The sequence below is a fragment of the Hippocampus bargibanti genome, linkage group LG01, assembly GCF_051943395.1.
Source record: "Hippocampus bargibanti isolate YZ-2025 linkage group LG01, ASM5194339v1, whole genome shotgun sequence".
Taxonomy (NCBI): Eukaryota; Metazoa; Chordata; class Actinopteri; order Syngnathiformes; family Syngnathidae; genus Hippocampus; species Hippocampus bargibanti.
Window position 1 is genome coordinate 952,710 of NC_142734.1, and position 26,136 is coordinate 978,845.

At 40.0% G+C, this 26,136-nt stretch overlaps 3 protein-coding genes across 6 annotated transcripts; 1 reads left to right on the forward strand and 2 right to left on the reverse strand.

Annotated features, from left to right (window-relative positions):
* Nucleotides 1-2,933, reverse strand: LOC148902632 (acyl-CoA-binding protein-like). The gene is made up of 4 exons (XM_089015090.1): nucleotides 2,775-2,933; nucleotides 2,530-2,647; nucleotides 1,042-1,104; nucleotides 1-979 (listed from the first exon to the last, which is right to left on the reverse strand). Exons 1-4 carry the CDS (start codon nucleotides 2,778-2,780, stop codon nucleotides 906-908), a joined length of 261 nt encoding a protein of 86 aa, XP_088871216.1. The 5' UTR covers nucleotides 2,781-2,933; the 3' UTR covers nucleotides 1-905.
* A 1,200-nt stretch (nucleotides 2,934-4,133) lies between these two features.
* Nucleotides 4,134-24,943, reverse strand: LOC148902633 (metalloreductase STEAP3-like). Of its 4 annotated transcripts, XM_089015365.1 has the most exons (7): nucleotides 13,434-13,496; nucleotides 11,346-11,579; nucleotides 10,396-10,662; nucleotides 9,271-9,798; nucleotides 7,070-7,234; nucleotides 5,360-5,674; nucleotides 4,134-5,291 (listed from the first exon to the last, which is right to left on the reverse strand). In XM_089015365.1, exons 1-6 carry the CDS (start codon nucleotides 13,485-13,487, stop codon nucleotides 5,387-5,389), a joined length of 1,536 nt encoding a protein of 511 aa, XP_088871491.1. In that variant the 5' UTR covers nucleotides 13,488-13,496; the 3' UTR covers nucleotides 4,134-5,291; nucleotides 5,360-5,386. The 4 variants fall into 4 exon arrangements, with proteins under 4 accessions (XP_088871491.1, XP_088871629.1, XP_088871413.1 ...); XM_089015503.1 differs by lacking the exon at nucleotides 13,434-13,496 and adding an exon at nucleotides 24,763-24,943 and having other exon boundaries at nucleotides 4,134-5,674; XM_089015287.1 differs by having other exon boundaries at nucleotides 4,134-5,674.
* On the forward strand, nucleotides 16,889-20,774 carry c1ql2 (complement C1q like 2). The gene is made up of 2 exons (XM_089015181.1): nucleotides 16,889-18,056; nucleotides 19,101-20,774. The coding sequence occupies exons 1-2, from the start codon at nucleotides 17,487-17,489 to the stop codon at nucleotides 19,278-19,280; spliced, it is 750 nt and encodes a 249-aa protein (XP_088871307.1). The 5' UTR covers nucleotides 16,889-17,486; the 3' UTR covers nucleotides 19,281-20,774.
* Nucleotides 24,944-26,136: the final 1,193 nt, after the last annotated feature.

The following is a 26,136-nucleotide window of genomic DNA, read 5'->3' on the forward strand; positions in this document are numbered from 1 at the left end:
CACAGCCCAAATATCTATTTATTCATCTATTAAAATACTGTACAGTGATATGTCAGCTTACAACCTTAGTTGGTTCCAAGACTGTGTAAGGCGAAAAATGTGTATCCCAAAAATTAATTTCCCATAGGAAACCATTAAAATCAGAATAATCCGTTCCCAGGTGCCCATAAAACATAATTTTATACTAAATAAGCCTTAAAACGACACAACATATACCTTATTTTATGTATAATAAATGTGCTATGGTATTATAATGAAAGAAATAAACTGTACTGTATCATAAAATCGTTTTATTGACCTTTGTGATGGTCGTTGATGCCTTGATGGAATGGAGTGGCCGGTTTCATCAGCATGAAACACTTGATGAGGAACGCTACGTTCTTCTTCTTTCACCATCTTGAGGAATGAGCCCTCGTAGGTGCTTTTGCTGCGTTAATTTTACCTTGTTCCTCATCAATTGTGTTGTGTTTAGCTGGGTTGATAGCTGCCTGTCTCTTTCATGTTTAAACCACATCCCCTCACTGCTGCGTTCTTGACCAATCATGTGGCTTTAACCGAAGACTGGAGGACAGAAATAAAGTGGGCGTAATGGGCACCTGTGTGCATGCCCCCTTTCCCCTTTGCGAGGATAAGGTGATTGGAAAATGGATGGATGAAAGTCATTTCGAGGTAAATAGGAAACTACCCTGAGTACAAGGCGCACATAATAACTGACAATTGTCTGTACAAATGTGGATCTATTTTTTAGATGAAAAGATTGAAATTTGAGGCCTACTACACGATTGACTCAAGCTTCGATTTCAGAATACAAATCAAGACATTCAATCAATTTAAATAATGCCATTGCGTCATGTTTCAAATGCAACATTACAAAGAAAATGCAAATTATTTGTGAAAATTTGATTTTAGATTCCATATTTGCTTTTCAACTTCTCCACCAATTCAACGTAGGCAGCCATTGCCTCTTCTTTGGACAGACCTGTAAAGTCACAAGCGTCAATTTGCAATCTGTTTCCAACGACTTAAAGATTGAAGATTTACCTTTCTTTCCCATCCACGAATCCCATTTTCGTCTTCCCAAGATATCTAAAATCCCTGGACGATCTGTGGAGGCAAAGATGGCAGATGATTTTTCTTTTGTGAACAAATACAATACAATACATATTGTTTTATAAAGTGCTTTAAAAACAGCTGAAGCTGTAACAAAGTGGTTAACACGGACAGCTATCATATACAGCAAATAAAGCAGTCACAAAGATAGTAGAAGGCACCGGGGAGTCAAACCAAGATCAAGTCGGAATTATGCTGAGTCAAATGTCAAAGAGTACAAGTGAGTTTTAAAGATGCGGTTTTTACAAATGTGCGGCGAGGGGGCTTGCCCAATGTTCAGTTTCAAGTCATTCCAGAGGCAGGGAACAGACACGGAAAAGGGGCCGTCCCCTCTGAGCCTCCGATTAGTTTTTGGCACCTCTAATCATGTCTGGTCAGCAGACCGGAGGTGTGTAGGGGTGGATGAGTGAGGCCATTTAAAGATTTCAAAACAAAGAAGATCTTGCTATCTGGCTGGCTATCGATTTGCTATCTATTGCTATCTATCTGGCTGGTGAGCTATCTATTTAGCTATCAAGCTGCAGAGCTAGCTATATATCAGCTATCTATTTGCTATATAGCTGGCTATACAGCTGGCTGGCTGTCTATTAGCTATTTAGCTAGCTACCTTACAGCTATTAGCTATCTAGCTGGCTATCTATTGACTACCTAGCTGGCGAGCTATGTATCTAGCTATCTATTAGCTATCCAGCTGCCTAGCTAGCTATCCATCAGCTATCTATTGGCTGTGTAGCTGTCTGGCTAGCTATCCAGCTGTCTGTCTGTCTATAAGCTATCTAGCTGTCTGGCTGCATATTAGCTATCTAGCTGGCTATCTATTAGCTATCTAGCTCACTATTTTATAGCTATTAGCTATTTAGCTGGCTATCTATTAGCTAAATAGCTAGCTTTCTGTCTATTTGAGTTACTTCCGGGTTGAGTGAACGCTGGTGCGTGTGGCTGCCGCTGCTCACCCACAATGAAAAGCTTGTCTTGTGACTGTAAAGTGACCTTGAGAGTTTTGAAAGGCGCTTAGAAATGAAATGTATTATTATTATTATTATTATTATTGTTATTATTATTATTATAAGACGAAAGAAGCTAGATTTAGAAACAGCACGTTTAAAATCAATGTTCAGTTTGAGACAAATTGTACAAATGCAGTAAACGTCAGTTGAAACTCAGCGTCAAACGGAATCCTTGATCAAGTCTCGGGTGGACGACTTTCACATATTGGAAGAATGCCTTACGGGTTCAAAATAAACCATCTTGATACAAACCTATCAGTCTTTTCATCATTTTCACAGTGACGCACAACCTGTCTGGCTTCATTCTGTCCTCGGAGCACACCCTCTTTAGGCGTTTATGTGCAGAAACGGCAAATATCCCGAGATACTATTTCATTTTTGGCTATTTTTTTTTTAACAGAAAAGTACTCACCAGATTCCAAGTCCCCATTCGTAGCCTGTTTGTATAACCCATACAGCTCATTGACTTCTTCGCGGTTAGGTTGCGTTTTCAGTTTCTTGGCCTCGTTCGCTGCTTTCTCAAAGGTTTCCTGTAGCGTTAAAAAAAAAAAAAAAAAAAAGAGAGGGAGTGGATAAACAGGCTGAAGAACAAGCACAATCTCGCACAATGGCGGAGTGACGGAAGCAGATTTGGAAATGGTGTGAGCTGATACTTACAGTCATGGCCACGGGAGATGCTTTCAAAGTGTTCAACTTGTATTCCAGGTGGCAGCCTTGTCAACGGCTAGCTGCTGGCGAGTAAATGTGGGAGGCACACACGCGACACTATCGACACCTGATCAGCAAGCAGGAACACGATTCACCTTATCAACTCTTGTTCATTTTAACCCTTACATATACTGCTCATTTGCATACCTTGGCTTCCCAACTTAATTGGAAAAAATATCCTGGGAATATAAAGTGACCTTGAGAGTTTTGGAAGGCGCTTAGAAATTAAATGTATTAATTATTATTATGGCCGTGGCCTCTGAAATGTTTATTTATTCCACAAGGGGGCAGCATTTCCATTTTTTGCTATGTTCCAGCTTCAGCTGTTGTTAAAGCGAAAGCTATCAGCTATCTAGCTAGCTATTAGCAATATAGCTATATAGCTAGCTATTTGAGTCAGGAAACATGTTAGCGATCTAGTTAGCTATCTAGCATTCTATTAGCTAGCTATCTTTCTATCTTTTTGAGTTACTTCCGGGTTCAGTAAACGCTGGTGCGTGTGGCAGCCGCTGCTCACCCACAGAAAACCTTATGCTGTGACTGTAAATTTACCTTGAGAGTTTTGAAAGGCGCTTAAGAAATGAAAAGTATTCTTATTGTTATATAAATCAATGTGTATGTATTGCTTTGTATTTAGGACACCCGCCCTCATTTCAAGCTCAGCTAACTCCAGACCCATATCATTTAGGAATTAACTCTTTTTTAACACATGTATTTATTATTAAATTAGTAGTAGTATAGAAAATGGTTGAAATGTTGAACCGAGACAGTAAACTGTCCTTGAGAGGTTTGAAAGGCACTTAAAATGTAATGTATTATTTTTAATTTGTATTATTTTTTTATAATTGTTATTTTTATACTTTTTATTATTATTCTTTTATTTGTATTTATTTATTACTATTAAAATTATTATTATTATAATATTCGTATATTATATTATAATAGTATATTATTATATTATTATCATCATCACATCATTATTATATTATAATAGTATATTATATTATCATCATAATCCTTATTATTTCTGTATAAGCTCTCAGTCATACAGGAGTGGTTTTAATTATTATTATTATTATTATTATTATTATCTGAGTCCAGTGACAACTCAATCACAGGCCGAACAAAAATTCACTGGCACTGAAAACTCCACTAGATGGCAGCATCGCCACAGTGGACAAAAACAGGCTTTTTTTCCGTGACCCAATATCTACCATATGAAAATATGTACCTCTCAAATTGTTTTTCAACAAAAAAAGAAGTGGTTTTCATGCTAAATCGTGTTCAAACACGTGGACTTCACACATACACAATGATGAGAAAATATATTAACTAATGATCACAAAAAGAAGAGAAAAAAACGTGCCAGTGCATATGACAAACAGGTTTGGGTACAGATGAATCAAAAGGGAGACTCCCAAAAAAAAGTCAGTGAATCAACAGAAAAAAAACGAAATTTAAAAAATAAAATGGAAAAATTAAAGAAGAAAATGAAAAGAACGTGAAATTTGACATTATGAATCATAATGGAAAATGAGGGCAATATCATTTTAACAGATTATTGAAATAAAACGCCGTTTTATATACAGGTAACATCCGACTTACGACCGGTTCGACTGACAACTACCCGTTCTTACGACCACGACCTCCAGACCCAATTTTTAAAAAATAAATTTGACGCCTGGCACCGCAACGCGCTAGCAGGCCGGCAACGCGTACGACAATTTTGTCCGGCCAGCCAGCCAGCATGTCACTCTCGAACAGCAATCGATGATGGCACCAGAGGGGAGGACTTTGCGAGTCATTTAGCATCAGAGTCTCTATTCAACATTTTGAATGTAGTGGTACCTTGGCTTACGAACTTAATTGGTTCCCAGACAGTGTAAGGTGAAAAGTGTGTATCCCAAAAATTAATGTCCCATAGGAAACCATTAAAATTAGAATAATCAGTTCCCATGTCCACATAAAACATCATTTTGTAATTTTCTAAGCCTTAAAACTAAACAAAATATACCTTATTTTATGTATAATATATGTGCTATGGTATTATAATTAAATAAATAAACAGTACTGCATAATAAAGTCGTTTTATGGACCTTTGTGATGGTGTTGATGGCTTGATGGAATGGAGTGGCCGGTTTCAAGTGGGCTGCCATTTTGTTTTTTAGAAAAGGCTCGTTCGCGAACGACACATCACTCATTATGGAGCTCCGAGTGTATCCCGAAAAATAGTTTGTATGCCAAGGTTAAATTTTCATAAATGTAACGTTCGTAAACCGAAAAGTTGGTAAGCCAAGGGGTTCGTAAACTATATTTCGACTTACGACCGTTTGGTTGAAACGGAACTCAGTCGTAAGTCGGATGTTCCCTGTATATCCCAGCATGGTCCGCAATGTACTTCTTCCACAGGGGGAAATGTGGCTTCACATATAAGGCGCACCGGCGTGTAAGGTGCAGCAGGGTCATCTTTGGAAGAAAACAAACGCTTTTAGGTGCGCCTTGTACACCGGAAAATACAATATTATCCAGTTTACCCAAACCAAAGTGTTTTTTCTTCTTCTTCAAACAAGGCTGACGTTATCGAAGCCGGCGACACGGTCGTCGTTGGGCAGGATGAAGCGAACGTGCCGGCTTCTCTCCCACCCGCGGCGGATCTGCCGCAGTTGTTGCGCGATGCAAGGCAGCAGGAGTAGAAGGCGGACCAACAGAACCGAGACGGGGAGGATGAGGACCACCAGGAAAGTGGGCGGCAAGAGGAAGCGGTACTGGCTCGGGTCGAAGGCGCGGTCCCAGCCAAACAGGAGTGTATGGACAGTGGCCATGGACAGGCCGCAGTAGCCCAAAGTGGACTGCGGGGTGTCAAAGACATTTTGGTTATTCTTGTTGCATAAATATTCAATGCAGTGTTAGAAACCGTAGTTACTTACTAAATGATATGGGTCTGGAGTTATATGATCTCGAAATCAGGCCGGCTGTCCAAAATACTATGCAATACATACGTATTGGTTTATATAGCGCTTTAACAACAGCTAAAGCTGGAACAAAGTGCTAACATGGAAAACAGAGGTATGCTGCCCTCCCGGGGAAGGAAAAAACATTGCCAGAGGTCATGGCCAGCGCTTTATCTGCACCCAAACAAATTCGGGAATGGCGCTCTATGTCATATTTTCAATTCCTGAATAAAATTGTGAATGGCTGTGACTGATTTAACCATGTTTTAAATAAACAGTCCGAATTATGACTGCAGAGTTACATGTTTGAGCGAGTCATTGACACAACTCACTCAAGATCAAGTGTGTGTCCGGAAGCGCTGCACTGCACAGGAACATTCATCGCCAGCTAATGCTAAAAGAATGGCGATAAGTCATTGGCGGCCTCCAGGCTGGACATGACTAATCTGACGGCCACAGGATTAGTTTGGCGCTGACATGAAAGGGAGGAGGAGAGAGGAATGTGTGAGCCCAGACAATTCTGGCGGCTTTGAGTGTTAGCACCCAAACGGAGTCACCTGCAAAAGTGTAAACACGCCAATTGTTTGTATGCATTTATTTTCCTTTTCTATTGTCAAAATGGATTGGATTGGATGAGCCTTCTTTATTAGTCTTGAAATGTACATTTAACAGCAGCAAAGGGATGAAAGTACAGCGATACCTTGGCTTACGAATTTAATTGGTTCCAAGACAGAGTGTGTAAGGCGAAAAGTGTGTATCCCAAAAAATTATTTCCCATAGCAAACCATTAAAATGAGAATAATCCGTTCCCAGGTCCCCATAAAACATCATTCTCTACTTTCTAATTTTCTAACTACAAAAATATAACTTATTTTATGTATAATAAATGTGCTATGGTATTATAAGCAAAGAAATAAATTGTACAGTGTAATAAAGTCATTTTATTTACCTTTGTGATGGTCGTTAATGGCTTGATGGAATGGAGTGGCCGCTTTCATCAGCATGAAACAATTGATGAGGAGCGTGAGGACCGGCCAAAAGGTCCCCACATGTCAAAAATGTCCTCACTACATACGGTATAAAAAGTTAGTGGTCCTCACAAGACAGGTCATACAAACACACACACACACACACACATTCACAGACAAAACAAATCTGTCAACAGTCCATATTTTTGTCACCGATGCCACACTCATTCTGCCTACACACCTGATTGTGATAAAGCAAGCCGAATACCAATCAATCATTCAACAGAGGGTTGTCAAAAACTGACCTTTGACCTTTGCGGCTCACCTGTATAAAGCTGAACTCTCTCCAGTTGATGTTATCGGCGACGGTCGGCAGTGAAGTGACGGCTAGCAAGGAAAGTAGCCCGAGCGCTATGATGCCCGCTGAGACGTACAGCTCCATTCTCCACACACCCTCCTCACTCCACGCGTTGTCCACACCCTCTTTCACCTGCACGCCACATGGTTATCGCATGTTATCACACTGTCTGAAAGCCCCGACAAAAAAAGTTACCGTACACCAGGGCAGACAACTCTGAAAAGTTGCCTGGCCCATTTTTCACAACTTGAAACACAATAAGTTTCATCTTGGCAGATTTTTACTCATGGTTTTCTTTGATACTTTGTACTTTTCTGTTCGGATGACTCTGATGTTTTAGATTTTGTTTCCGCTGACTATATTTTAATACAATTTGTCAAATACAATCTGCTGCTCCTTCCTGCCTGCTTATTTTGGATCCACAACCATCACCACCTCGCAAACCGTGACACCTATAACGCTCGGGAAAGTCCGGCAGCAGAAAGCAGGCTTCTGATTGGCTGCTGTGCTGAGTATGCAAATTGACAAACAAACCAAAATTTCCAAAACGAACGAAGATTTCAAAATCGGAATACAGTGGCACCTTGGCTTACAAACTTAATTGGTTCCCAATTTTGGTTCCCACTTAATTGGTATTATCATCATCACATCATTATTATATTATAATAGTATATTATATTATCATCATAATCCTTATTATTTCTGTATAAGCTCTCAGTCATACAGGAGTGGTTTTAATTATTATTATTATTATTATCTGAGTCCAGTGACAACTCAATCACAGGCCGAACAAAAATTCACTGGCACTGAAAACTCCACTAGATGGCAGCATCGCCACAGTGGACAAAAACAGGCTTTTTTTCCGTGACCCAATATCTACCATATGAAAATATGTACCTCTCAAATTGTTTTTCAACAAAAAAAAGAAGTGGTTTTCATGCTAAATTGTGTTCAAACACATGGACTTCACACATACACAATGATGAGAAAATATATTAACTAATGATCACAAAAAGAAGAGAAAAAAACGTGCCAGTGCATATGACAAACAGGTTTGGGTACAGATGAATCAAAAGGGAGACTCCCAAAAAAAAGTCAGTGAATCAACAGAAAAAAAACGAAATTTAAAAAATAAAATGGAAAAATTAAAGAAGAAAATGAAAAGAACGTGAAATTTGACATTATGAATCATAATGGAAAATGAGGGCAATATCATTTTAACAGATTATTGAAATAAAACGCCGTTTTATATACAGGTAACATCCGACTTACGACCGGTTCGACTGACAACTACCCGTTCTTACGACCACGACCTCCAGACCCTATTTTTAAAAAATAAATTTGACGCCTGGCACCGCAACGCGCTAGCAGGCCGGCAACGCGTACGACAATTTTGGCCAGCCAGCCAGCATGTCACTCTCGAACAGCAATCGATGATGGCACCAGAGGGGAGGAGTTTGCGAGTCATTTAGCATCAGAGTCTCTATTCAACATTTTGAATGTAGTGATACCTTGGCTTACGAACTTAATTGGTTCCCAGACAGAGTGTGTAAGGTGAAAAGTGTGTATGCCAAAAATTAATTTCCCATAAGAAACCATTAAAATGAGAATAATCCGTTCCCAGGTGCCCATAAAACAGAATTTTGTTCTAATTTTCTAAAAACTACAAAAAATATACCTTATTTTATGTATAATAAATGTGCTATAATATTATAATTAAAGAAATAAACAGTACTATACAATAAAGTGGTTTTGTTGACCTTTGAGATGATCGTTGATGGCTTGATGGAATGGAGTGGCCGGTTTCCTCAGCATTAAAAACTTGATGACGTACATAGCCTTCTTTCACCATCTTGAGGAATGAACCCTTGTAGGTGCTTTCTCTGCGATAATTTTATCTAGTTCCTCATCAATTGTGTTATGTTTGTGTTATGTTGATAGCTTTCTGCACACACTTTTTAGACAGATGCGGGTTATTTGTGGAGACTGTTTTCTATCGTATTCCAAGGTAAATTTTTCATAAATGTAACGTTCGTAAACCGAAAAGTTCGTAAGCCAAGGGGTTCGTAAACCGAGGTTTCACTGTAATTCATTCCGATTTCGAAATCTTGGTTCAAACGTTTGTTTTATTGAATACAGCAAACGTTTGATTTGCCCGATCAATTCACCTGTTTGAAAGCGGCGTTGAGCAACTTGTAGCGAGCCGACTGCCTCATGGGCAGACAGAGACTGTAGATGGCGTGCAGGACGGCGCACAGGAAGCTGCACAAGCCAAACTGCTTCCTCTTGGTGAGCCATTTGTCCAGCCAGTTTGGAAAGCGTTCGTATTTGGTGCCGCGCCTTAACTGAACCATCACGGCAAGCAAGCCCGGCACGTAGACGAGGGCGAGCATCACCAAGGCGACGGAAGGTAAAGTCACGTTGACGGTTTCGATTGGCATTTTGTAGAAGACGTTCTTCCTCGTTGTGACGAAGGGATGGACGACGTCTCGCACAAAGTTGTAGAGGTAGAAGAAGATGAAGAGGATCATTGTGATGAGGACGGGCGTACCCCAGGAAGGAAACAGATATAAAGGGAGATTCTCGATCTCTCTCGAAGAGGAGAGCAGGCCCATATCCACAGGATAGAAGCCCATCCTGCGACATATTGCCAGGACTGTGCTTCTGGCCTTACTGCTGTTACTGCACAGGAACACCTAAACAAGAAAAATGAGCTAAACATCTCACTGGATTCTCTCATTTCTCAGGCATCGAAGCTCATAATAATAATAATAAATTATATTTTAAAGGACAAGCGACGCCTGCGGACAAGTTGTGCCCATAATTTGTCAAAATCACTTCAAATGACTTCTACTGAGCGTATTTTACATGGATTACACGGCATATAGCTAGATTTGACGTTTTAAGACTTGCGCTGAATATTCCGGAAGTCTTGTTTTTGAGTTGGTGACGCGTCCGTACGTGACGTCACTGAAGGAACGCCCCTGACCAAAAAAAAGGAGACATTGTAGCAGTCCCTCCATCACGTCAATGCATTTTGCTGCGCTTGTTTGGTCTGAAAACGATGTGTTGCACCAAAAAGAGCCAGAAGAGGGTGACCAAGCTCCATATAAGGAATGTATCAGCCTGTGGAAACGGGCTGATTAATGTTAAACGTCATCTTCATCTAGGACATCTGGCCTTGGACAGAATTTAGGACTTGGAAAACTCCTTCGCCACAGAAGTAATTTAGGACTTGAAACTCCCTCACGGGAAGAGCTCATTAGCCAGGTTACAAGGGATGATAATCTTACCTGCCTGCTACCATCTCGAGATCCAGTCTGAAGCGCCCACGCTGAGATGGTGTTAAAAGCTTTCACAATAAAGCTGTCGGGAAACATGTCAGCCAGTCGTTCGGCGTTGGATGGTCCAGCTAGCTTGATTTGAGAGCCGTTGCTGACATCCACCAGGATCTTTCCGGCCAGCGCCGTCTTCAGGTTCAACAGGGTGCTGTGGTGCTCGGGGAAGATGGCCACAAAGATCACGTCGGCTTGATTGGCCGCCTCCAGCTGGGAGGTTACCTGGGCGACAGGGAAACAAATGGTGTGGGTCTGTATCGCTTTAATAATAATAATAATAACAAAAACTAAAACAATAACAACAACAAACAATAATAATAACAATAATAATAACAATGACAATAATAGTAACAATAATAATAATAATACAATATATTTAAAATAATAAATAAGAATAAGAATAAAGATAATAAAAACAATAATAATAAAAATAAAAACAATAAAAATACTCAGAAAAATACTCGTAAAAATAATAATAAAAACTATAATAAAAATAATAATAATAATATAAACAATAAAATAATAATAAATATATTTAAATAATAAAGATATTAAAGACAATAAAGACAATAAAGATAATAATAATAATAATAATAATAATAATAATAATAATAATACATTTCATTTTAAGCGCCTTTCAAAGTTCTCAAGGACACTTTACAGTTAGACAAGCATAGCTACTATCATGAATAAAGCACAATCACAAATAGAACAATACAGCGTATGCCTGATGTCCAGTCCTGTGGGTAAAAACACCTCTAAATACCATGAAAATTAGCTGACTAGAAACAAGGCAAACATGTCAACACAGTGAATACAAAATATTCATGACGAACTACAATTTCACTGCGAGGCCTCACACAGGATTTAAGCAAGACTAATGATGAAGCAAATTTGGGTGTCACCTCCGCCTCATGAGGGAAGAGCGCAAGAGCGTGCTTGGGGGTTCGACTCCCGACCACCACCCGGTAGCCGGAGGTGAGCAATTTTCTGGCAAGTGAGCGGGAGAAGTCGCCAGTGCCCAGGATGCCGACAACTTGGGGGTCAAAGGCATAAATGCAATCCTCCAGCGACCTGCACCCGTCCTTGCCGTCTCCTGTCTCAATTAAAGCTTGTTCCATCTCCTCGGGCATGATGAACTGACAAAACAAGTAACACAAATGGACCCATAGTGTGACAATCGATTCGACACGTTGTTTAGGTACGCTACAGTGAGCTAGATTCCACCGAGATTTTTTCTGTCCAGTGAACCAAGCGCACTCTGTACTCGCAGTCGTATATCGTATATATATATATATATTAGATTTTCCAAGATAAGCAGTTTATGATGACGTAGTACACGTTGCCCTCCATGCTGGTTCCTGAAATTTCCCAATACGACAATGAGAAACGGGCGGAAAAAAATTGGATTGAAGGTTACGCTCTTTTTGCTAACACTACAGTTTATAAAGGTGAGTAAGTTGTATTTTTATAACTCATAGAAGTGGTAGAAGATATATTTTTCTCCATGACTGCCAGGTTTCAAGCAAAAAGAAGCATTAGCATATATGTTTCTAGAGCTGGCAATTTTCTTTCCTAGTATTCAGTGACTGCCATTTTTGATTTGTGACGAAAATCTGCCTGCATTCCATCGTTGATATTTGCTATATTTAGCTTTTATATATATATATATATATATATATATATATATATATATATATATATATATATATATATATATATATATATATATATATATATAAATATGCATTTCTTGATACTATGTAGTTTTTCTATGAAACGGTTTTGCACATTTACATTTGCACAGTATACAGTTGACATTTTTATTTAGTTATGCTGAGAATATCTTGTTTTCTATCCTTTCACCCCCCCCCCCACCCCATCCGCTTTCAATTGCTGCTGTGGACTGCAAATTTCCCCATTGTGGGACGAATAAAGGTTTTCCGATTCTGATTCTTTAGACATCAAATACTGAAGAATACTGATGATTTAATATAAATTCAACTAAATGATCGCTAAATCATTCCAATTAATAACTTAACTAAAATAGTGACCGTGTTCAGATGTTCGGTCACAGATGTTCATTGTTTTAACTGTAAATTACAGGCAGAAAATCCCCTCATATTTCGAAAATTAAAAAAAAAGCATTATTTCCTTATTATTTGTCATGGAACAATAATCTATACATCATTTGAAAGCTATTTAAATGCACTTTCATATGGTATTAGAACATGTGTGATGAATTATTAGTGAAAAATCTTGTCACATCGGTTAAACTGCAGTCCAGGACTACTATATCAAACAGTTATATTATCTCTGCATCACAAACTACACGAGGTTCCTCTCTGGGATCGTATAATAAATTATGTCAGACCACCAATACACTTGAGATAAACAAACAGTTCAAACACAGTTAAAAAGTGATCATTGTCGATGTTTTATCATGTTTTCTGTTTATTTTAAGTGACATTTTCTGGTTCCGTGCGTCTTTGGCGAATGCGCTATTTAAGTAAAGATGTACGGTTTTATATCATAAAATTAGTCTTATTTACTCATCCGTTTGTTCAAAATTAAGTGGCCGATTTTAAACGACTCGGGAAAAATGCAGAAAACTATTTGAAAGAATTTCCTGCGGAATATTTCTGTACAAGCAAAATTTGAATACGAAGTGGTAACGGTGGGAGCGAGGTGACCATTTAAAAGGACGACGTAGAATGTTTTAAGTGTGATCGCTAAACAATGTTTAATTCCCCCATCGTAGCAGTTTATTGCATAAGATTAAATAGCAACTCTATAAAGCAAAACACGAGTTAAAATTAGTTCATGTCATGGCGACTCGTCGGGTGTCCTTGGTCGAAGTCGAGAAAGTTAACTTGCAAAAAATACCTTTGTGAAGTATCACAAAGCGTTGGGTCGATGACAAAAGATTTCCGTACGATAATAATCTGCTAGTCGTCGTGAATCGCCGTCGGAAAGTTTCGCGGACAACTCACATTGTCGGTGTTTCTCTTCCTGGTGAGATGACGACAAAAGCGAAACCACGCCATGGCCGCGCCCCCACGTGTGGCATCAAGATAAAAATGCAACGGGGGGCGTGTGGGTTGTACGGAAGCGCATTAGGGCCAAGTTGAAATGTAGATTTATTTATTTTTTTACAAATGGGGTATTATTTGGAGAAAAATCGCAAATAAGTATGCGAGTTTCAAAGTCGCAATTTTGCTAGATTTAAAGGACAACCGACGCCTTCAGATAAATTGTGTCTATAATTCGTAAAAATCACTTCAAGTCAATTCTACTGAGCGTATTTTACAAAGATTCCACCGCATATAGCTTTATTTTACCTTTTAAGACTCACGCAGAATATTCAGGAAGTCTTGTTTTTGAGTTGGTGATGATTCGTGACGTCACGTAGGGAACGGCCCTGACCGAGAAAGCGCCACACAATGCATTTTGGGTACTTTATTTCGTCTGAAAACACAGTGTTGATCGCGAAATTAGATGGAAAACAAATAAATAACGCGATGGTGAATCGTTGCGTGTTGCACTAAGACTACCATTTGATACTAGATGACACAAATTCCCAGCAGACAAATCAGCCCATTTCCAACAGAGTTTGGGCGCCATCTTGTTCATTTTCCGGGACGCTACATCTTCTGCATGTTATGGGTGCTACACATCATTCCTGACGGCTCAAAATGATCCGGAATGACTCCTTTAATCGATTCCAAACATTTATGCTTTCCTCTTCAGAACTATTTGAATCATATTCATAACTGGATGAGTAACAAGAAAGCATCTTCTCCGAATCTGAAGCCATTGTTTTGATTCTTGTGCAAGGTAAAAAAAAAGGGGGCGGGACCTTCTGAAACTGGCCACTTCCGGGTTCAATTTGAAGTACTTTTTAGACACTTGCAGTCATTTTTATTGTTGTTTTGCATTTGACTAAAAATATCATCCTGCGTGTTTTTGGGTATTTTAGATGCAAGAAAATGTTTATCTGATGTCAGTTAGGAAACAAAAACAAAAATGGTGTCGGTTGTGCTTTAACCGCCAGGGCCCCCTATTTGCATATGTTGGTCCGAGGGCTGAGCAACACAATGTGCCTTAAGCTTCATGATCAAGTTTCTTTCACGATTGTACAGAACACTATTAGACAAAATATATATTTTTTTGCATCTTAATGTTGTGTCGACAATTTGATAAAGTAGCCTTGGGATTGGAATCATGAACAAAGGCAAAATTATATCAAAGGTTTTTGTGACCGAAGGTTACAGACTGTCAACATGACTTTATCATGTCTGCCTTTGCCACTTGCAAAAGGTTGAATCCCTCTGGCTCACAGCAGTGCATTACTGTCACGTGACATCCCGCCCCCCTCCACACACACAACACACACACACACACACATTGTTGCATGAAAACACACAAATTGTGGCCGTGTGCTGTTTTGCCTCTTGTCACTCCCGATCTGCTTGAGCCACTTTTATCTCACAAGCTTGAGTTCTTTGAAATACATTTGCTATTTCCTCAGGCACTTCTCGCCACTGTCTTTGACGAAACCACACAAAATGAATACATTCCGTCACTTCCTGGACTGTACCGCTTGACCTCAACTGGGTTGTAAAGGTGCTGAGATTTATCATACATAAAATAAGGTGTATTTTGTGTAGTTTTAAGGCTTATTTAGTAGAAAATTATGTTTTATGGTGACCTGGAAACGGATTATTCTAATTTTTAATGGTTTCCTATGGGAAATTAATGTTTGGAAGACACACTTTTCGCCTTACACACACTTTCTGGGAACGAATTAGGTTCGTAAACTGAGGTATCACTGTATAAAACAAATTAGTTTCAAACATATGTCCGATGACATAATTGTGGTTATAGGATCAACATTCAACATGTACAGAAGTGAAAACATTCATGTTCTCTTGCCATGTTAGTGCTGCGTCAGTGTCACAAGGTGTCATGCATAAGTCTATTTCTTTAGACGCTGTCCGGGGCGACATATTTCTCAGCGTCTTCATCTTGGATTAGGGTCACACGTTGAGACAGAAGCTGATGGTGCAAGTTCTCCGAGTTGTTCTGCTGTGGCTCAGCAACACTTTCGCACATACTCTGTGGCACTTCACGTTACTTCCAACATCATTTTATCATCTTACGTCATATTCCTCAGGGTAACTGTGATAAATTATCAAGTTTATTTGCATTTGATGGCAGACAGTTAACTAACGCGTTTGTATGACTAGTCTTGTGAGGACCACAAGCATTTTATACCAGACGCAGTGAGGACATTTTTGACAAGTGAGGACCTATTGGCCGGTCCCGTCAAGTTCTTCATTCTAAAGGCTTCTAGAGAGTCAATATATGCATCTGTTAACGTTTCAGAGAGGTCCTCAGAAATTCACCCAAAATGATTTTTGGTGTATATTTTCATTTTACTTGGATACGCACACTTTTTACTCACTGTGTGTGTGTGTGTGTGTGTGTGTGTGTGTGTGTGTGTGTGTGTGTGTGTGTGGTTAATGAGAGGAAAAAGTTCATATCACAAAAAGTAAAAACCAAATTTTAACCAAATTCACACAGGGCTGAGGACTTTGAATGTACCCATTCAGAGTCCTCACTCCTGCCTATTATTTCAGTTGTAAGTCCACTTTTTCTTTTTCTTTGTTTTTAAAGAAGTTGAACACTTAGTGGTCTATTGTAACATTAGTTATTTTCTAAACGTATCAGCAATGGTGGTCCTCACTCCTTATCTGGAGTAATCCGGACCTCACAAAACCGTTGAAACAGGAGTGTGTGTGTGGCTCTCATTGGAAAATATTTCTAAATATTTTACTTTTATGGCTCTCTTCATCAAAAAGGTTCCCAAAACCTGTTTTATTGGACATCATTTGTGCATTTCTCCATGGAGTGGTCAAACGCCATATGACAAAAAAAAGCATAGCAGTGCCACAAGGCAGCTGCAGTGCAAAATGTGAATAGTGTGACGTGCGTGGCTCATCATAGCCGGAAGATACAGTTCACTGTACTAATCCTGAGCAAAGGTCATTTGTTCTTTCATTTTTCATAGTCGAGAAGAAAATGCCAACAGTCTGAAATTTTCTAGGCTTTGTTCTGGAAAAGAAAAAAAACACTGTCGGTGAGTGAGCAAAACCTTTATTATATAGTACATCTTATTTCTTTAATTATAATACCATAGCACATTCATTATACATAAAATATGGTATATTTTGTGTAGTTTTAAGGCTTATTTAGTAGAAAATTATGTTTTATGGTGACCTGGAAACGGATTATTCTCGTTTTAATGGTTTCCTATGGGAAACTAATTTTTGGGATACACACTTTTTGCCTTACGCACTCTGTCTGGGAACCAATTAGGTTCGTAAGCCAAGCTATCACTGTACACGTGTGTGTTATACTCAAGTAAATACGGTACATCAACGACCATCATAAAGGTAAATAAAACGACTTTATTATACAGTACAGTTTATTTCTTTCATTATAATACCATAGCACATTTCTTATACATAAAATATGGTATATTTTGTGTAGTTTTAATGCTTAGAAAGTAGAAAATTATGTTTTATGGTGACCTGGGAACGGATTATTCTTATTCTAATGGTTTCCTATGGGAAATTAATTTTTGGGAGACACACTTTTCACCTTACACACTCTGTCCGGGAACCAATTAAGTTCGTAAGCCAAGATATCACTGCAATGCTCAACAGCCTTGATCTTGTTTTAATCTGAAGGACTGGTGTCTTTTTCCGGTCTGTTTTCGGCACCTCTGACAGCTGGACGCATCTGCATGTCAGCGTGCGCGCAACTCTGTATCGAGACCGCTCCAAAGGCGTTCTCTTTTCAGCCGCGACCCATTTAAAAGCTAACTACATTTCTTCTTTCTTTCTTTTTTGTTTATTTTAAGTATTTGCCAATCTTTCACCATTACCCCCCGTCGAGGCACCGCGGATTGTCTGTCCTCCCTCCGTCTCCGAAGCGCGCGGAGGAAGTGGTCACTGTTGGCTTCGGTCACCGCAATCGCGATGCTTTTGTTCGCTTTGGCCATCGTCGCGCCGCTTCTCCTCCCGCGTCCCTCGGAGACTTCCGCTCGCTACTTCGAGATGACGGGCGCCTGCCGGATGGTTTGCGAGCCTTACGGCGCCAAAGCCGTCGTCGAAGAAACCCGCGGCGTCGCGCCGCCGCCGCCGATGGCGCGAGGCGGCCGCGGGGAACCGGGGAGACCGGGAAAAGCGGGACTCAGAGGTCCCCCCGGAGAACCGGGACCCCCCGGCCCCAGGGGTCCGCCGGGGGAGCGCGGCGCTAGCGAACTCGCCTTCCCGGCTTTAACGGCGGAGCGCGGCCAAAGCGACGGCGGCAACTCGACAAATGGCGGAAGTAGTCGGGTGGCTTTCTACGTCGGGCTGAAGAACCCCCACGAGGGATACGAAGTGCTTCGGTTTGACGACGTCATTACAAATTTGGGGAACCTTTACGACCCTAACACCGGGAAATTCACTTGCCACGCATCCGGGATCTATTACTTCACTTATCACGTGTTAATGCGAGGGGGAGACGGAACCAGCATGTGGGCCGACCTTTGTAAAAACGGACAGGTAAGTTAGAAGTGATCAAGTCGATTTGGATTACATTGCAGGATCAATTGAATTGAATTGGCATGTTGCGTAATGAGGACGACCCCGCACTCACCCAAAAATGCGCACTTTTACGCACGGGATGATCGCGCCGAGCGTCCACGTCAGATCCGTGAAAACAACGCCAAATAATTACACGGATCGAAAATGGGGTTCGAGATTGGAAATTGGTGTGCATTTTCTTGTTTATCAATGACGACAATAAATGATGATCAAGTGTTGCGTAATCATCATGGGGAAGGACAATGCAAATAATAACAACAATAATCATAATATAATCATAATAGCAATCACAATAACAACAACAATAATAATCATCATCATAAAATAATAATAACACGTTACTTTACAGTCACAGGATACGTTCTTCTGTGGGTGAGCAGCGGCAGCCACATGCGCCAGCGTTCACTCAACCCGGAATAACTCAAACAGATAGAAGGTTAGCTAGCTAGCTAGCTATTAGATAGCTAATAGATAGCCAGCCAGTTAATAGATCGCTAACTTTCTATCTATTTGAGTTACTTCCGGGTTGAGTGAACGCTGGCGCGTGTGGCTGCCGCTGCTCACCTGAAGAAAAACTTATCCTGTGACTGTAAAGTGACTTTGAGGGTTTAGAAAGGCACTTATAAATGAAACATATTATTATTATTATTATTATTATTATTATTATCTATTAGCTAGCGAGCTTTCTATCTATTTGAGTTACTTCCGGGTTGAGTGAATTCTGGCGCGTGTGGCTGCCGCAGCTCACCCGAAGAAATACTTATCCTGTGACCGTAAAGTGACATTGAGAGCTTTGAAATGCGCTTAGAAATTAAATGTATTTTATATCTACCTACACATCTACCTACCTACACACACATACACACCTACCTACACATACACATCTAAATATCCCTAAATATAAACAACATCAACGAACTATTGTTTTTACCCTTTCACTATTGTCAGCACAATGTCCTTGTAAAATATTGACGATCTTAAATATTCTGTCCCATGTTTCAGGTCCGAGCGAGTGCCATCGCTCAGGACGCAGACCAGAATTATGACTACGCCAGCAACAGTGCCGTCCTGCACTTGGACTCTGGCGACGAAGTCTACGTGAAATTGGACGGCGGCAAAGCTCACGGAGGCAATAACAACAAGTACAGCACCTTCTCCGGCTTCATCTTATACCCGGACTAAATCAACTTGTCAGCAGGAGGTCTTTTTTTTCATAGAAATGTCTGCTTCTATTTTGTTTTTTGTGACCTTTAAAGGACAACCGATACCATTTTTTTTGTTTCCTAACTGACATCAGAAAAACGTTTGATAGCATCGAAAATACCCAAAACACGCAGGCTGATATTTTGAGTCAAATGAAAAACACCAATAAAAAATGACTTAAAGAGTCCCAAAACTGCCACAAAATCAGCTCGGAACTGGGCAGATTCCGAAAGTCCCGCCCCCGACTTCGTGACGACACTATTGGTCACACACTGCCTTGCTCCAGAATCAAAACAATGGCTTCCGATTCGGAGAAGATGCTTTCTTGTTACTCATCCAGTTATGAATATGATTCAAATAGTTCTGAAGAGGAAAGCATCAATGTTTGCAATCGATTCAAGAAGTCATTCCGCATCAATTTGAGCCGTCTAGACTCCAATGTAGCGCCCAGAACATGCACAAGATTATTTATGTTTTTTTCCTTCTAATTTCGCTATCATCACGGACCAACACAAAGTTTTCCGACCAAACAAAGTACCCAAAATGCATTGTGTGTCGCTTTCTCGGTCAGGGGCGTTCCAGACGTGACGTCACGTCAGGCATCGTCATCAACTGGAAAACGAGACTTCCTGAATAGTCAGCGCGAGTCTTAAAAGGTAAACTGTAGCTATATGCGGTGGAATCTTATTAAAATACGCTCATTGGAAGTCATTTGAAGTGATTTTACAAATTATGGACGCAACTTGTCCAGAGGTGTCGGTTGTCCTTTAAGACACAAGTTGTGTATGTTGGCGTTAGCTGATGGACGGACAGATTCCTCTCTACCAGGGTGAATACCATATAAGGCTCCGTTTTGGGTAAACTTGTACAACCGTGCTCTTGAAACCTGGTCATACGTTGCAACCTTTCAAATGTTGATTAAACAAAATGTCGCAAAATCAGCATCTATTAACTCATTCACTGTCAGACGACGTGCAAAAATGTGTCCACTCCTGTGCCAGGGTTATTGTCATTCGAATATTCAACGATAACCAAATTCACTAGAGGGGTGAGGACTTTGAATGTACCCAATTCAGGGTCCTCACTCCTTCTGCTATTTCAGTTTCAAGTCCACTTTTTATTTCTTTGTTTTGAAAGAAGTTGAAGTGGGAAATGGGCTGACATTTTGTGTTCAAATGGAACACTAGTTCTTTTCTAAACTTATCAGCAACGGTGGTCCTCACTCCTTATCTGGAGTTAGCCGGACCTCACAAAAACATTGAAACAGGAATGTGTGTGTGTGTTTGTTTGTTTGTTTGTTCTTCCAAATGCAAGCATGGCATCGATATCCAAAGCGGAATTAAGAGTTACCTAAGGCGCACACACACACACACACACACACACACACACACACACACACACACACACACACACACACACACACACACACACACACACACACACACACGCACATGTCCATTCTTATCTTGTCATCCAAATGGGAGGCGGAGCCATCTGATCAGACCCAACAGTGTCTGTCAACAAAGGACAAGAGTGACGTATCAGAAACTGCCACATTTAACCATCTAGAGCAGGGTTGCTTAATACAACGATCGCCAAGGTACTATTTTGTTCTTATCCCGTGACTGTAAAGTGTCCTTGAGAGTTTTGAAAGGTGCTTGGAAATAAAATCTATTATTGTTATTATTATTATTATTATTATTATTACATCGCGTGACAGGTGATGTGACATTGTGACTGACGCTATACAAATAAAGTTGAGTTGTTTTGAAAAACTTAAAGGACAACCGACACCATGTTTTTGTTTACTAACTGACATCAGAAAAACGTTTTATAGCATCTCAAAGACCCAAAACACGCAGGCTGATATTTTTAGTCAAATGCAAAACACCAATAAAAATGACTTCAAGTGTCCCAAAACTGCAACAAAATGAGCTCGGAACTCGAGCTCGTTTCACCTTTGATAGTTCTAAAGCAGAGTGTAGACTGCAAGGATAAAATATCCCATCAATTACGCTCCACAAATAACTCGCACACGCCATCTGTACACTTGATGCAAAAAGCTATCAACCCAGCTAAACACAACACAATTGATGAGGAACGAGGTAAAATTATCGCAGAAAAAGCACCTACAAGGAATCATTCCTAAAGATGGTGAAAGAAGAAATCTACGTTCCTCATCAACAACCGTCAACAAGGTAAATAAAACGACTATGATACAGTACAGTTTATTTCTTTAATTATAGTACCTTAGCATATTTATTATACATAAAATAAGGCATATTTTGTGTAGTTTCAAGGCTTATTTAGTATAATTTTTTTTTGTGGATTCGATCATTTTTTCGGGGTTGTTGTCTTCATCTTCTTCTTCAAACGATTCAATTGAGGATCACACACACACACACACACACACACAGCAAACACCTGTTTACACACCGCACTTGTCGTCAATCTAAATGGAAATCATAGTCAACAAATATTAGCATGTGGGCTTTTCGAAGTCAGCCAACATGGCTGCACTCAACCACATGAAAATCCATCCTTGAAGGATGTGAACATCATTTATCGGGAATAGTCAAGATGGTGTACGATCAAAAGCAACCAACTGTCCATCACTTCCTTCGCATGTTGCTGTTTGTCTCTCTCTTTGTCTCTGTCTCTCACAATGTCTCTCTCTTTCTGTCTCTCTCTCTCTCACACACAATGTCTCTCGTTCTGTCTCTCTCTCTCAATCTCTCACAATGTCTCTGTTTATGTCTCTCTCTCAATTTCTCTCTCTCACTCTCTCTGTGACTTATTTCAGAAAGCTCAAAGCACTTCAACAAATTGCATTATCTTAAAAATTCCTCTCAATAAAAATACACACATCTAAATAATACGCAAGTCAGAATAAATCCCTTTCACATGACATCTACTGTCTCTGCATTTATATTTTCATCAAACGATCCTTTGCTCAAGAATGATTCCATTTCCCCGCCTCTGTCGGTCGCCAATGACTTTTTTTCATGACACGCAGTCTGTCACACCTGAATATGAGGGAGAAAAGGTTAGCCATATACGTCTTCATTGAATGTTTTATTGTAAGAAAGCCAATAAGAACTCTGTCTTGAATATCTCCTGTGATGACAGGCCAGGGATGCCGGATGAGAGAGTCACGGTCCTGAGAGGGTTGACTGAAAGGTTAGGGTCGCCTTGGGCAGCAGCGCTGATGAGGACAGGGAAGTTCATGCGCCTGCACATTCGTGCACGCACACATAAATAGTCAGTTTCCCCTTAAAGGACAACCGACACCATTTTTTTTGTGTGTTTCCTAACTGACATCAGAAAAACGTTTGAGAGCGTCTCAAATAGCCAAAAGACGCAGGCTGATATTTTTAGTCAAATGCAAAACACCAATAAAAATGACTTCGAGTCTCCCAAAACTTCCACAAAATGAGCTTGAAACTGGGAAGATTCAGAATGTCCCGCCCCCTTATTCGTGATGTCACTATTGGTCACACACTGCCTTGCTCCAGAATCAAAACAATGGCTTCAGATTCGGATAATGTGCTTTCTTGTTACTCATCCAGTTATGAACAAGATTCAAATAGTTCTGAAGAGGAAAGCATAAATGTTTGCAATAGATTAAAGAAGTCCTTCCGTATCAATTTGAGCCGTCTAGACTCCAATGTAGCGCCCAGAAAATGCACAAGATGGCGCACAAGCTCCGTTGGAAATGGGCTGATTGGTCCGCTGGGAATTTGGTCAATTGGCTGCGACACACAATGATTCACCATCGCGTTATTTATGTAGTTTTCCTTCTAATTTCGCGATCAACACGGACGGTGTTTTCAGTCGAAAAAAGTACCCAAAATGCATTGTGTGTCGCTTTCTTGGTCAGAGGCGTTAGATGGATTTGAATAACTCAAATAGCTAGAAAGCTAGCTAGCTAATAGACAATCACACACTCTCACAGTAGATAGCGAGCTTGATAGCTAGTCAGCCAACAAGACGGCTAATAGATATCTAGCTAGATAGCTATTAGATAGCTAACAGAGTAGATAGCGAGCTTATAGTTTGCCAGCCAGCTAGGCTGCTAATAGCTACATAACTAGCTAATAGATAGCTAACACAGTCAATAGTGAGATAGATAGTTAGATAGCCAGACCTTGCCACTTGTGTGATGAGCCCGTTTATCTTCCGCTTAAGCTTCGACAAACTTTTCAGCAAGACGCAATAAGACGTGCAAGTAAACTGTCACCGATGTCTCATTAGGACTCCAAAAAAGGTTGCCCCAAAATCTTCATTATTTATCTGCATTAATATCACTTTAATTATTGATGCTAGGTTAAGGTGTGCGCGAGCGTGCAAAGGCTAAAGATCAGCGCTAAGCTTCCCTCCTGATTAATGAATGAGCATGAAGAGCCCTTCATGTATTATTACTGGAGAGAGAGCCTGGACTTTGAAGTGGGCCTGGCAGACAGACAGAGAGAGAGAGACAGAGAGACTGGAAACACTGTGAATATTAATTAATATTTGCTATGCAAACTTGTCCTCTAAGGCGACAGACACAGAGGGTGATGACGAGTTAGCACACTTCCGGGCCTCCTGTGAGGAGTTTCTTTTCAAATGTGGGGATTTTCTCCTCCCATATTTCAAAATCATTCATTCATCCATCAATCCATCCAGTTGGCACTATTATACACTATTATTTCAATTAGTTTAACTTCCGGTTGGAATTTATGATTAATATTTAAAAAGTCGTTTACAAAAGTGACGTCATTCGTCATGGTGGGTTGTATAAAAAAACATGTAATGTTAAACACCCTCGAACAAACGTTGTTGCAGCAGCTCGACGCTGAAATCTAGTGGACAAATGCAGTACTGCATCCGTCATCAAATCGCATTTGGGAGCAGTAACATAATTCCTGTAATAACAATAACAATAATAATAACAATAATAATAATGTCGTTAGCGATTAGCTATATAATTAATAGCTAGTTAGCTAACTATATAATTAATAGCTAGCTAGTGATGTAATAAATAGCCATCTAGCTAGATAGCTATATAATTAATCGCTAGCGATGTAACAAATAGCCAGCTAGCTAGATAGCTATATAATTAATAGCGAGCTAGCTAGTTAGCCGGCGAGATAGCAAATAGGTAGCAAATATGTGTTGACAGCTCAGATTATGAACACACACTGAGTTCAGTGGCAACGTCATCCAAGCAGATGTCATTGTTAGCTATTAGCTATATAAATAATAGCTAGCCAGCTAGCTATATAATTAATAGCTGGCTAGCTAGTTAGCCGGCGAGATAGCTAGTAGCTAGCAAACAGGTATCAGATAGAAAATATGTGTTGAATGGTCAGATTATGAACACACACATACTGCGTTCAGTGGCAACATCATGCAAGCAGATGTCATTGTTAGCTATATATTTAATAGCTAGCTAGCTAGCGTGGAGTAGCTTACTCACGCCACTTCCACTTAGTGATGGAAGCAGGGGTTTGGGAAGCCCAACGTGACGTCCTCAAAGACACAGAAGATATGATCCGCCATGTCCAAATCCGAGTTCCGTTCCGTCTTTCACCATTCGCTTCTACAAGTCAATCGGTTACAAATCCAGTCATAAACCGCCACTTTGCCTTCGTTCTGTCGCAAAGCTATGACGTCAATGCGCAACCTATACGACTTCCTCTTTCTGCCACTAGGTGTCAGCGCAAGCCTTCAAAGATATCCAGATTCACCCGGTTGCGATCACGGAGACATAAAATGCATTCGCTCGGGTGGTTTTCGTGTATTTATTTCCGCAGACAGGCGGGGATTAAATGTGATATATTTACGAGAAATGTCCAAGTGGAAATGAAACAAATATTGGGGGTTGAGACTGAAAAAGATGTCGTTGCGCGTGGACGGCGGCAATTTAAATCCATCTGCAGCAGTGTGCATGTTTTGAAAGTCTTGTACGATTATTCGTTGAACATATTTTAAATTAAAGTTGCTATTCTGATTTTAACCACACGCTAAATATACGTTATATGATTTCGTTCCTGCCGTACAAATACATATTATATTAACACTGAATTATTGAATATTTTTAAGTAAAATTTTGTCTCTCGAAAGTGCGAGACACGAATGAAAGACTATTTTGAATCCGTTTTTTTTTTTTGCGTCGTCAACTTTCACCAAAACATTTTCAAATCTGTTTCAAACTATTTGATACTCTGTTTTCAGTTTAATTTGATTTTAAAAAAAATAATTTATCTGTGCTCACATGAACACGCTCGCTGTAAATGGGCTAGCCCATTTACGCTAAATGGATTAGCCCATTTACGGCCAGCGTTGAATGTTCAATAGCCTTTGAAAGTATTTTTTAAACAGTTGACAATTTCTTGTAGTACTGTGTGTAAGCATCATCAGAATCAGAAATACTTTAATAGTCTTACAATGGGGAGATTTGCAATCATAAACAAAAGTACAGCATTATTGTTAATTTGAGACACGGCCATTTTGCAAAGATCGCTGGATTTCTTCCACCTCCCATTCGTGTGTGTGTGTGTGTGTGTGTCTGTGTGTGTGTGTGTGTGTGTGTGTGTGTGTGTGTGTGTGTGTGTGTGTGTGTGTGTGTGTGTGTGTGTGTGTGTGTGTGTGTGTGTGTGTGTGTGTGTGTGTGTGTGTGTGTGTGTGTGATTGTACGTGTAGTATATAGGTTGCCGAATAAAAGCCAGTCTGCAGTGAGTCTGTGCATTTATCATCGTATTACGGCAACAAATCTGACTCCCTAAAATGAACGAGCAACGCGAAGCCGTCAATAAAGTCATTTCTGTAAATGGTGTCTGCGAGGGGCTCG